Consider the following 11,991-nt stretch of genomic DNA (forward strand, 5'->3'; position numbering starts at 1 on the left):
TACGTAACGTACGATCAATAAAAAGTATATAGTAGAGATTTTTTCATTATAAAAAATTGATTATCATTTCGTTGTTACTTGTTTGTTATCGTCTTTCTATTAATTAGGAAAAAAAACTATTTTTCCATACGTCTGTAAATTAATATTGTGCGTCATTGAATATTTAATTTCATATTTGTGAGAAACAGCCTGATATCAATCAAAATGGAGGTTAGTTTTACTCTATTTATATTTGCCAATTTTACAATTAATTATTAAAAAAATTATTCATTTCATTTATATTTAATTAAATTAAAGTCTGTTTTTCTTATTTTTTCATTTTTCACTTGAATTTTTTCCATAATTTCTTTATTGTTTTTTAATTACAGTTAATTTTGTTTTACATTTTTTTTTTCATTTTCTCGCCTGCAAAATTTATTGGAAAATAACAATTTTACAGGTTGACGAATGCTCAGCTAATGGTGATTCTGGCGCTGAAGAAGATGAGGACGATGACATGTCTCAGGGTTCTGGTAGCAATACGAGCACGAGTAACAGTAGTGACAGTAGTTCATCGTCAGAAAGTGGCGATGATACAGAAGACGATGTCACGAGTGTTTCTGACGGTAATTCATCTATTGACGATGAGGACGATAAAAATGATGACGATTTAAATAAAGATGAAAGAGACGAAAATGAAGATTTATTGGTAAGTTCTTATTTTCTTTTTTTTTTTTTAAACTATTTCAATTGATATTAATTAAATTAATTTTTCTTTTTAGCGATGGGAAACGTGTATAGCAGATGGTATTAAAATTAAATTACCACAAGATTTATGCGAGCATCCTTCAATTTTTCGTGAAATGTTCAATTATCCACGATTGTGGCAAGAATCTTTATCCGACAGTCAGAAAGAAAATTTATATAATCTTTTGCCACAATTTCCAAAAGATTGTAATGTCGAAATGGAATTAGACAAAACTCTAAAAATGTTTTTTAACGGCGAGAATGATAGGTAAAGAAATATTTTTAAAAAAAATTATTTTTTTACTATTAATTGATTTGAATTTTTGTTTTTAGATTTGGTGTCTCGCCTCTAGATACATTTCATAAAAATCTCTCAACTGGTTATTTTCGTCCAGATATTAGAAGAATTCGGAATTTAGTACGTAAAGCACAACATAGAAGAGCTTTATTTGAGGAACGTAAACACGCCTATGAATTGGCAAATAAATTGTTAAAGTCACGTGAAAATTTACTTCTCAATGCCTATAAACAGGGATTCAGTCAAACGACACATAAAACAGTATCTAAATTTCATTGGAAAAGGCCAAAACCAGCGTTAGGTAAGTAAATTATTATTTTTATAGATTTTATTTTCTTGATATTAATTGAATATTTAGTTGAAGAAAAAGCACAATTGCGTTATATGGAAGAAATGAACGCATTGAGAACAGAACTTGGAGCAAATGCAAATCTCATTGATGATTCAACATCTGAAAATGAGGAAAACTATCCACACTTTCAATTAAGTAATTCAAAGCAAAAGAAACGTAAACGACCTGTGATGACACCTCAAATTCCATTAATAAGAGGCATACAAATGGATAATGAAGATGATGCCATTCGACCAGTGTTTTCAACTCATCATCGTTCTGAATATATTCCACGATTTTCAATGCGAGAACAAACCGATGATTTTTATCGATCCATGCTTGTTACGCATAAAAAACGAAGAACTCGTCGAGATGTAAGTAATTTTTTTGCCTTTTTCTTTTTAGCAATAAATAAATTTTTTTTTTCTATTTTAGAATCATCCGGAGTTGAATACACAAGGTATTTCGCTCCCTGATTTAATGCAAAGGGCTCAAATTGGTCAAAAGCATAAAATTACAGCGACCGGACCAATTCGACTACCGAGTTCGAAAAAACGAATAAAACTCGATTCACCCGCATTGCCACCGGTGCCAAAGATTAATACAACTGTTATTAAACATGAGATTGATAACAATGATTATTCCCACACCACTGATGATATTAAACACTCGAATTTTGCCGATTTGGAGCATAAAAATTCAAATTTTCCAATTATCAAAACGGAACCAATGGAAACATACGAACAACCACGGCCGCAGCCTAAAAAAATGTAATTAATATAGTGTTTGATTTCATTTTTATTTGTTTGGTAAATTTTAATTTTTTTCCACAGAGCACCTCCAACTCCAAAAAGTAATAAAAATCATCCAATAATAATACCAATGGTGGAAGTTAAACGTGAAGTGGAAGATTATGAATATGAGGAGAGGATAAAAATTGAACAATCAGTTGAGAGTATTCGAGTCGATGCTGAGGAAGATGAAGTTGATAAAAAGGAAATTGATTTAGATAGTATTGATATGATGCAATTACCTATTCAACTTGATGACGGTATCGATATTCTCAATGAAGTCAAGTATGTTTCTTTTTTCACCACAATTTTCTTTACTATTTTTATTTTCTAAGAAAATTATTTTTTTATACAAATTTTGAAAAAAAAAAAAAATTAATAGATGTGAAGCCGAGGAGATGATGATGCCAGAAAAGGAAGTTTCCGTAACTGGTGGTGATGAATTATCATTGCCCGATGGTGGTGACATTGAATTAATGCAAGAAACACACGCTTGTTTCTTTTCACTTTTACGCGATGCTTTTCTCTCAAAAGGGGAATATCGAATGAACACTGCGGAAATGAAGGAAGCTGTGATGCTCTGGCAGGGAAATCCCATATCGCCGTTAAATGATTGGTAATTATTTTTTTTTTTTAATTTTGTCAAAAAATAATTTTATTTCTATTTTATTTTTGTATTATTCTCAGGTATTCCTTGGCACCGTCTTGGACGTCTTTAGTTCCATTGGCTCTAGGTTTTCTTGCTGGCGAGTTAACTTATCCTCAAGATTCAGAACAAAATGATGGCGAACAAGAACTCGTTCCCTATTTGGAAAATAAAGGTCGTGGAATTTATGCATGGATTGGCGCTGGAAGAGATTCAGATATGCGACTTTCGGCTCTTTGCGCTCGATTTTTACTTCATAGGTAGAATTTTCACAATTTTTACAATTACAAAAAATTATTTTAAAATTAAAAAATTTATTTTAAAAAAAATTTTGATTTTTAAGGGACGAATTAGGACCTCCGCAGGCGCTGCTTCAAAATGTAAATACGACGAAAAGTCAAATACAACAGACAACCGTTAGTGCAAATAATAGTATTTGTTCAACACCAAGTAGCCAGAGACCAGAGAGTCCTGTTTCTGAATCAGTGGGAACTGATACTGGTCTCGTGAGTTCTGTCGCTGAATGGGAACCACCACGTGCTCTATATCCCACTGATTGGAAAGTTAAATCCTCAACTTTCGAGGAACGAGAGGAATTCCGCCGGCAGGAAAGAATGAGATACGCCGCTCCTCATAAAGCTTTCACATATCGAATGCATGGTTATTCTTCTGTCGTTGGTCCAGTTAAAGGAATTTATCAACATAATGTCGGTAAGAAATCAATAAATAGAAAAATATCAAATTATTTCTAACTACGGGAAAATTCACAGGTTCTGGTTTAACAAAACCACGAGGTCATTCTTTACTAGTTGCGGATCGTCCGAATTTCGTGACAATTTTAGCACTTGTACGAGATGCAACGGCAAGACTTCCAAATGGTGAGGGAACAAGAGCCGATATTTGTCAATTACTCAAAGATTCTCAATATATTAGGGAAATTGATGAAAGTGACAGTAGTCACGATAAAGAAGGTAATTTACATTCAGTTGTCTCTGGAGCATTGGATAGACTTCATTACGAAGCCGATCCTTGCGTTCGATATTATCCCAGAAGAAAAGAATGGCTTTACCTTCATCGAGCCCGTTCTGAATCTGAATTTGGTATGTATTTAATTATTTGCCTATTAATTTTTTAAAAAGAAATTCTTAGAAAATTGTATTTCTCTTCAGAAATGTTTCATCAACAATTCCAAGGCGTGCCTAAAAATAAAAAAAGTAGCAGTGGATCCTCAAGGAATAAATCTCTTCAATCAAATGCAAAACTCGCTGCAAATAAAGATCAATCAAATACTCAGTCAAGTAACACAACAAAAGAAACTACACCGAAGAAAGAGAAGAAAGCTCAATCAGCGCCGGTCATTACCAGGTTTGTCATAATAATTTTTCACTCCATTTTTTTATTATCATTACGAAAACAAAATTTAAAATAAATTTAATTTAAATATTAGGAAAGAAACAAGAAAAGCTGAGGAAAAAATTGTCCTTGAGCAATCAACGTCAATTATTGAACCACCGACAATTCCCTTAAATCCGCCGCAAATTCCATCAACTCCAATTGTCTCGGTTGTAACACCTTCGCCCACAACGCCCACGACAAGTTCAATTTCTTCGACAATTACAACATCGAGTTTAATTTTACCACGAGAAACTTCGCTTCCCATTGAAACAAGAACACAATTAACGCCACCGATCAAAAAAGTATCACCCAATTCTAATGTGAAAAATGTAGCAGTAGTTAAAACAACATCGTCACAAAGTCTTTTGCAATCCAATCAACAACAGCAACAGCAGCAACAACAACAACACTTTCCACCGCATCAAATTCAAGTATCAACGTCCGCTGGTTTACAGACAATACGACTTTCTGGACATTCTGTACTTCATTCGGCTCAACAAGTTTCCACAACAATGGCAAGTAATTCAGGTAGCACTTCACCAAATATAGCGACAATTTTTTCAAATACCAAAATTCAAAATCAACAACAACAACCGGTTATTGCAAATCAAGGAGCAAAGAGCATTCTTCAAACTACGAATGTAAAATCACAACAGCAACAACAACAAGTTGGAAAAACTTTGCTATCATCACAAATTAAATTGGTAAGTTCCGGACAAATTAAATCTCTATTGTCTGGCCATGGACTTCAGGGGCAGACTATTTTCATTAAACAATCGTCGCTTGCCTCGGGACAGACTCAACAAATTCAACAACAACAGCAACAACAACAATTGAAAGTAAGATTTTTAATATTATTTTTCTTTTTTTTGTATTATTAGAAGTAATTCAAATTTTTATAAAACATTGAAAATGATACTTTTTTTTATATCTAAATGAAATAATTAAAAAATGTTTTTTATTAGCAACAGCAGCAGCAACTACAGCAGAGAATTGTCACTGCAAATCAACAACAACTTCAAAATTCACCAGTGCAAAGAATTATCACTCAAATTGGTGGTAAGCCAATTGCTGTGCAAATTCAACAATCACCACAACAACAACAACAGCAGCAACAAAAAATATTGGCTAAAGTACTTACAAGCGCTGGTGGTGGTCAATTAATTTCCGTTGAGAGTCTTCTTGCCCAAAAGGGCTTGAAATTAGCAACACCCACTGGTCACACAACGCAAATTAATCGACAAGGCAAACAAGTTATCCAAACTCAATATCAGGTAAATTCACTTCAAATATTTTTTTTACTATTTTAAAATCAAATTTACATTTAATAAAATTATTAGTTCATTTATTTTTTTCATTTAATTAAATTCTGTTAAATTTAATGATCACTTACTTTTGATTTAATTTTCGTGTAACTAAATTGTTTGATAAAATTTTTATTTGTACAAATTTGCATTTAAATTTTTCATTTAATATTTAATCAAATTCCGTTAAATTAATGATCATTAAATTTGCCCTTGATTTAATTTTCATTTAACCAAATAGTTGTTTGATAGAATTTTTATTCATAGAAATTTGCATTTAATAAATTTTTTCATTTTATCAATTTTTTTAGCCAAATTTACTTCTAATTGATTTTGCAGTTTTTTTATTGACATATTTTTTCAAATCGGTTTTTGATATATTGAGAAAATTAAAAATTAAATTAAATTTTAATTAAACATTAAAAGTTTTTATTAAATGTTGCAATAAACAATTTGTAGAAGTGGATATAATTTTCTTTACATTTTATTTTGAACAAATAATAAAGAAAATTTATTTTTAACAGAAATTAGAGGATCATAAATAGAATATAATTGCAATTTAAAAACGTACTAGGGTAAGTGTACTAATTACGGCGAGTGCACCAATTACGGCGCGTTCATAAAAAATAACTATTATTACTATTATATTTAATATAACTGTTGCCAAATGATTAAAAAAAATTATTTCAATCTTTTTTTGATACAAATACTTATAAAGATGCACATTTAAAGAATTATTAATTTAATTATTTGAGATCAAATTTTTTTCCGCGCCGCAATTGAAACATTTTTAAGATTTCCATTGGCTTCAATTTCGGCGGGCAAAGTATCTTCAAAATACACGTAATTTTGGTCACCGAAATTGATACACCGAAATTGATACAAACTCGCCGCAATAGAAAATTACGGTATTAGTTTTAATTTCTCATATTTGTTTAAATAATCGATTTTTATAGAGTTAAAATTTTTTTTTAATATGTTAATAACATAAGCTTTAAGTTTAATAAGTCTTAAATTGAGTTTATACAATAGAAATGTCGAATTTTCTATTTCAAAGGTGTTTTGACTCGAATCTCGCCGCAATTAGTGCATTTACCCTATTTTTAACAAGTTTATCAATTGTTATTTAAATTATTTTTGTAAATTCATTTATGTATTTTTATTGATCGTCTTAAAAAATTCAATTGTTAAGTAAATAATAGAAAATAATTTTATATATTCTAAATTATAATATGATTGAATTTTAACAAATAATAAAATTAGTAATGATCAAATTACCAAATAATTGAATTTTAATCAATTGAAATTGTTCTATAATTAAATTTTTCAAGTAATTAATTTTTATTGTTAATGAATTAATAGTGCACGGAGAAAATCTGAAAGCAATGAGTATTTTTTCTCACATCACTGGCTACTGTGTAAACCAAAAAATTAAATTTCAAAACTCTGAATATGTTCTCCACACAGCACTGAATGATCTGCAGAAAATAATCACAACTTTTTTTGACAGTAAAGAGAGTTTCGTTTCATATTAGTTGACAACAGATTATTTAGAACTACAAATGTAGCAATAAATTCTTTGCTCGAAGTCGTGACTGCTGTTCTCACAGCTCTGAGTACTGTGCAGAATTATTTTTAAGAATTTAGAAAACAAAGGAACGTTTAACGTCAATTTAAAAGAAGATAGCCATGGTTATTTTTCTTTTCAAATATTGATTTTAATTGACATGTTTATATAAACAGTTATTAATGAATAATAGATATAAAAAAATGAAGACTTCAAAAAGTCTTTTTGAAAACTATCGCTTTTTTTTAATTTTTCAGTTATGTAGCAAATAAAGTTATTATACAATAATGAAATAATAAATAATTATTTTTAAAATCAATTATTATAGGTAAATTTAAAATATTTATTTGTATTTCACAAGTTTTAAGATTTTAAAATTTCTTAGCTAATATCAAATTACAACCTAATCTAAATTTATAGATAATTATGATTAAAAAATATTAAGTTTCAACATTATTAATTTAAATATTTATCTCGTGAAGTAATAAAAATTATTATTTCTTACGTTTATTAATAAAAAGTAATTTGTTTAATATTATTAAAGTTTATTACTTCTTATTTAATTAAATATAAATAATTTTAGTCAAATAATCTGTTTTTCATAAAAATATAAGAAAACATCTAAAATTGATTAAAATAGTCTTGAACGCTTGTTTAAAATTGTTATTTATTTTTTATTAAAGGTTAAATGTTCTTTTATTTTTTTAATCCTAAAAAATAATTCTACACAGTACTCAGAGCTGTGAGGAAAGCAGTCACGACTTCGAGCGAATAATTTATTGCTATATTCCTAGCTTTGAAAACTCTGTTGTCCATTAATATAAACCGAAATTCTAATAACTGTCAAAAAAATAGTGATTATTTTCTGCAGAGTATTGAGTGCTGTGCAAAAAACATTCAGAGTTTTGGAATTTAATTTTTTGGTTTCCACAGTAGCCAGTGATGTGAGAAAAAATACTCAGTGCTTTCAGATTTTCTCCGTGTGTAAATTATTTTAGAAATTAATTTAAAAAATGTGTAAAACTTTAAAAAAAAGTTTAAGATTATTTTGCGTTTTTAATTTTAATTTCATTTATACAATTTATTGAATAGAAAAACGTAAATTTTTTGAAAAAATACCGAACTACTCAAAAAATATTAGCACACTTCATAAATTTTGACTCAATTTGTGTTCAATTTATAAATTTTTTAATTTTTTTTTCGAAACAAAAGCTTCTTTTATTATTTTTTTTTTTAAATTATAATGAATATTTTTTTCTCATCGTCAGGTCGTGTCACAAGCTCAGACCTCGTCTGTCCCACCGAAAATAATTGTCAGCAATCATCAACAGCAACAGCAACAAACACAGGGACAGGCGCAAACAGTGCGTATGGTAACGGCACAACTTGCTGGTAAACCAATTGTTCTTGCAAGTGGAAGTAAAGGTGTTGGTGGTGGTACAACTGGTGTTATTCTTGGAAAACAATCACCACAAGCTCAATCGTCACAGCAACAACCAATTATTTTACCCAGTCAGTTATTAAATATTAAAACTTTACATGGTTTAAAAGTGATACCAACAGCAACTGGTCTTAAGACAACAGGTGCTGCAGTCTATGCACGAGTTATTGCTCCAACGACAATATCATCGACCCAAACAACAAGCAATCAACAGCAAACTATTCAAACACAACCACCAAGAACTAATTCTTATCCACCGTGAGAAGAAGTTTTAAAAAAGTAGGTTTTTTTTTTTTCTTTAATTTAATAATAAGAGAATTTAATTTCATTATTATTATTATTTATTTTAATAGTGAATATGGTGATCATACTCTCTCTATTATTTAATTATATTGACCATCGGAAAATTTATTCCGATTAATGTTGTACATGAAAAATTATGATAAACTTTGAAGAGTTTAAAAAAAAAATATATAAAAGGAATCTTAATTTTGGAAAAGGGACATTTGAATTAATTTAGATTATTTAAAAGAAAATAAAAAAAATAAATTAGTACAAAAATTTGCATTCTTTCATTGTGAAAGGATATATTTATATATATACATATATATTTTTCTCTTGGGAGAATATATTTTTCTCCTATATGAGAAATTGCAATTTTTTTCTCACACTTGAGAGAAAATTTCTTATCGAAAAAAAAAATATCGACTATTTTTCTCTCAAATGGAGAGAAAAATTTCGTCAAATATCAATTTTCCGAAATGTTTCCTTTTAATTATTCTTGACGATCTGGTTTGATTATCGGACGTCATTCTCTCGTTTATAGTCTTTCACAAAAAAATGACAGCTTTTTTTCTGTCGTGAACGCAAGTTGTGAGATTGCGTTTATGTTTTAATTTTTTTTTTTTTTTTTTAATTTGTACAATTAAATTAAATAGTAGAGGAAACAGAAGGTAGTGTATTTGTAAGAAAGATCAAGAGTCGGTAATTAAAATATGTTGTTTTTTTTTATTACGCGATTGTGATCAAAAAATGAATACAAAGTGTGTGTGTGTGTGAGATGATGTAATTTACAAAATGATTTTACAGTTTGTGATTACAAAATACGGAAGATTCTGTATCAAAAAACTGATTTCATATAAAGTTATTTGCAATATAAATTAAAAACTTATGTATACGTCGAACTTTAAATTAAATTAACTATTAATATTACAGTCTAACGCTCTTCTTTTTTTTCATTTTTTTCTTTTTTTTTTTTTAACTAAATGTACAAAATTTTCAGGTTTCTAGGCGACACCAAAAAAAAAATGCCACCGCGTCTTTGGTCTGGTTTTCGTACTAATTATTTTAATTCTCGTATTTATTGTAAAATTCCAATAAATCGAAGAAATAACTTTAATTGTAAATGAATGTTTTTTGCTCGTTTTTCAAACGAGTTTTTCTTTTTCTTTTAGGGAATATTAAATTCCTTTAATGTAAAAAATGTAAATTTTGATCTATTCGTCATGAAGTCTGAACACAATGTGTATCACTCACTTTAAAAGTCCTCGTTTTTCTGATTGAATTATTTACACGATTTTTCATTTTTTTTTTCACTAGAGTACATAATTGGTCCACTGGTTTTTATTTTTTTTAAAAAAAACTTGGCAGTGGAAAGTGTTTAAAGTTTCTTTCGAGAAAAAAAAATTAATTTTTCTTACGTCTCAGAATTCTTGATATCTTCAAAAATATTTATTAAATTATTAATTCCAATTAAATAACCGTCCTCATGATTTCCAACTTGCCATTCTGCATCGTGATGAATTCTTAATAAATTTTGTGGCAACGGCAATGTTTTTGCAAAATCAATCATCCAAATTCCAGCATTTCGCGAGTCATGAACAAATAAAAGACTCGAGCCCACAACTTCGTGTGAGGCAAAAAATGGCGATGCCTTTAGTGTCGCGCGAATTGCTTTCAATCGTTGAAGATACTTTTGAACTGCGTGCGGATAACCGTTCACAAATCGTTTTATCGTTTCGGTTACCTGAAAAATTTAATTAATTAATTAATTTACTATTTTAATAAATGTTGATAATTATTATAACAATTTTTAAAATTTAAACAAGTTAAAAATCGAGTATTTAAAAAAAAGATACTTGCCTGTTCTCGAGTTCGTGTCGTTTTAAAGTCTTTCGTCGAACCGCCGCGAGCTAATTTGATTCCTTCGACTCGAAAACCAAGAGTCGCGGTACTCGAAATTGTTTCTCGCCAAACCATATATCGAGGCTTTGTAACGCCTTGAAGTCTTCGTTCTTCGGCACTCGGTGCCATTGGATCAACTTGTACCATTTTCTCGTACATGTCCTTTCGCAACTGTGAAACATCCAATTATTTTATTATCAACTCGTTTTTTTAGAATTCAAAAAATCGCAAAATAATTTTTAAAAAACAGAATTCAAAATTATATAAAATTTCCATTTTTTTTTTTTTGTAATCTCTTACCTTGGGTCGTTCTTTGGCTTTTGCGAGTTCAGATTCCAAATAGGTTCGAACGCCAACTTTGCAATCCATAACGCATGGTTCCTCAAAATCGCCCAAAAGATCTTGAAGCTGAAGGTACGAAGAGATAACTGTTCTTTTATCTGCTTCACTTTCACCTTCCCTCGTCACCATTGAATCAACTTCTTGTTGACTTCTTTCTTCCGCCTCTCGAACATCCATGACTCCTTTAAATTCAGGTACATAAGGTCTCAATATATCGTGCATTAATAAACGAAAGCACGCCTCCTCTTGTGGACACAGTTTCTTTAAAATAGTTCCTGGAGTTGGTCCAGCTTTGAAATTTCCTTGGTGACCAGTCAATTGCACCTGTTTCAATAAATAATTTTATGAAATTCAAATTATTTTCTTACATTAAACATTTAATTCATTATATGAGGAATTAAATTATCAAGTTCAAATTAAAATTTAAAAAAATAAATTAAATTAATTATTATTATAATTGTCTAAAGATCGGTAAAAAAAAATTAAGGAGGAGTTAAAAAAATATTTTCTCAATTAAAAAAAAAAAAAAAACAAATATTAAAATAATTTACCCAAGGATATTTTTGTTTCCTGTAAGTCTGAAAGAATGGCGTCCAATGAACAATGTTTCTCAATTTTCTCCAACCCGATGTCTAAAACAGAAAAAATAAAATATTATTTAACATTTAATAATTCCCCAAAAAAAGAAATTTTTCTATTTTTACCTATAGTTTATTTTTTAAAAGAATATTTTCATAAATAATATTAATGAACGTAATTAATTTTTATCATTTCTTAAACTTTCCATTCATTCAATTATCACTGCAATTAATTAATCTTTTAAAAACATAAAATGAAGTTGAAAAACCTTTCGATATTAAATTTTTTTGTTAAGCGTATATTGTGATAATGACAAGTGTAATAATAATCGTCAAAGTTCAATATAGATAATGGAATTGTGACATAATTATTCGTTCCTTTACCTTT

The 11,991-nt window shown here is 29.1% G+C and overlaps 2 protein-coding genes across 5 annotated transcripts in view; one reads left to right on the forward strand and one right to left on the reverse strand.

Moving 5' to 3' along the window:
- Positions 1–9,719, forward strand: LOC127279262 (nuclear factor related to kappa-B-binding protein-like). The gene is made up of 15 exons (XM_051301500.1): positions 1–210; positions 440–688; positions 762–994; positions 1,060–1,325; positions 1,383–1,729; positions 1,791–2,125; positions 2,189–2,431; positions 2,529–2,762; positions 2,834–3,052; positions 3,136–3,503; positions 3,563–3,892; positions 3,962–4,157; positions 4,240–5,026; positions 5,153–5,461; positions 8,327–9,719. The coding sequence occupies exons 1-15, from the start codon at positions 205–207 to the stop codon at positions 8,759–8,761; spliced, it is 4,557 nt and encodes a 1,518-aa protein (XP_051157457.1). The 5' UTR covers positions 1–204; the 3' UTR covers positions 8,762–9,719.
- Positions 9,488–11,991, reverse strand: part of LOC127279264 (inositol-trisphosphate 3-kinase B) — a 21,603-nt gene continuing 19,099 nt past the window's right edge. For all 4 annotated transcript variants that reach the window (XM_051301505.1, XM_051301507.1, XM_051301508.1 and 1 more), the window contains 4 exons: positions 11,577–11,657; positions 10,984–11,349; positions 10,642–10,854; positions 9,488–10,525 (listed from right to left, as the gene is read on the reverse strand). In XM_051301505.1, coding sequence (XP_051157462.1) covers positions 10,196–10,525; positions 10,642–10,854; positions 10,984–11,349; positions 11,577–11,657 — 990 coding nt within the window. In that variant the 3' untranslated portion in view covers positions 9,488–10,195. The remainder of the gene's footprint in view (positions 10,526–10,641; positions 10,855–10,983; positions 11,350–11,576; positions 11,658–11,991) is intronic.

This window comes from Leptopilina boulardi, unplaced genomic scaffold (genome assembly GCF_019393585.1).
Source record: "Leptopilina boulardi isolate dan_hultmark-lab unplaced genomic scaffold, ZJU_Lbou_2.1 LbouV2_214, whole genome shotgun sequence".
In the NCBI taxonomy this organism is placed as follows: domain Eukaryota; kingdom Metazoa; phylum Arthropoda; class Insecta; order Hymenoptera; family Figitidae; genus Leptopilina; species Leptopilina boulardi.

Excerpts from the sequence above, each read along its gene's own strand:
- LOC127279262 (XM_051301500.1), top strand. Across the intron at positions 689-761 it reads ACGAAAATGAAGATTTATTG|CGATGGGAAACGTGTATAGC; the intron begins GTAAGTTCTTAT and ends TTTTCTTTTTAG. Across the intron at positions 5,027-5,152 it reads AGCAACAACAACAATTGAAA|CAACAGCAGCAGCAACTACA; the intron begins GTAAGATTTTTA and ends GTTTTTTATTAG.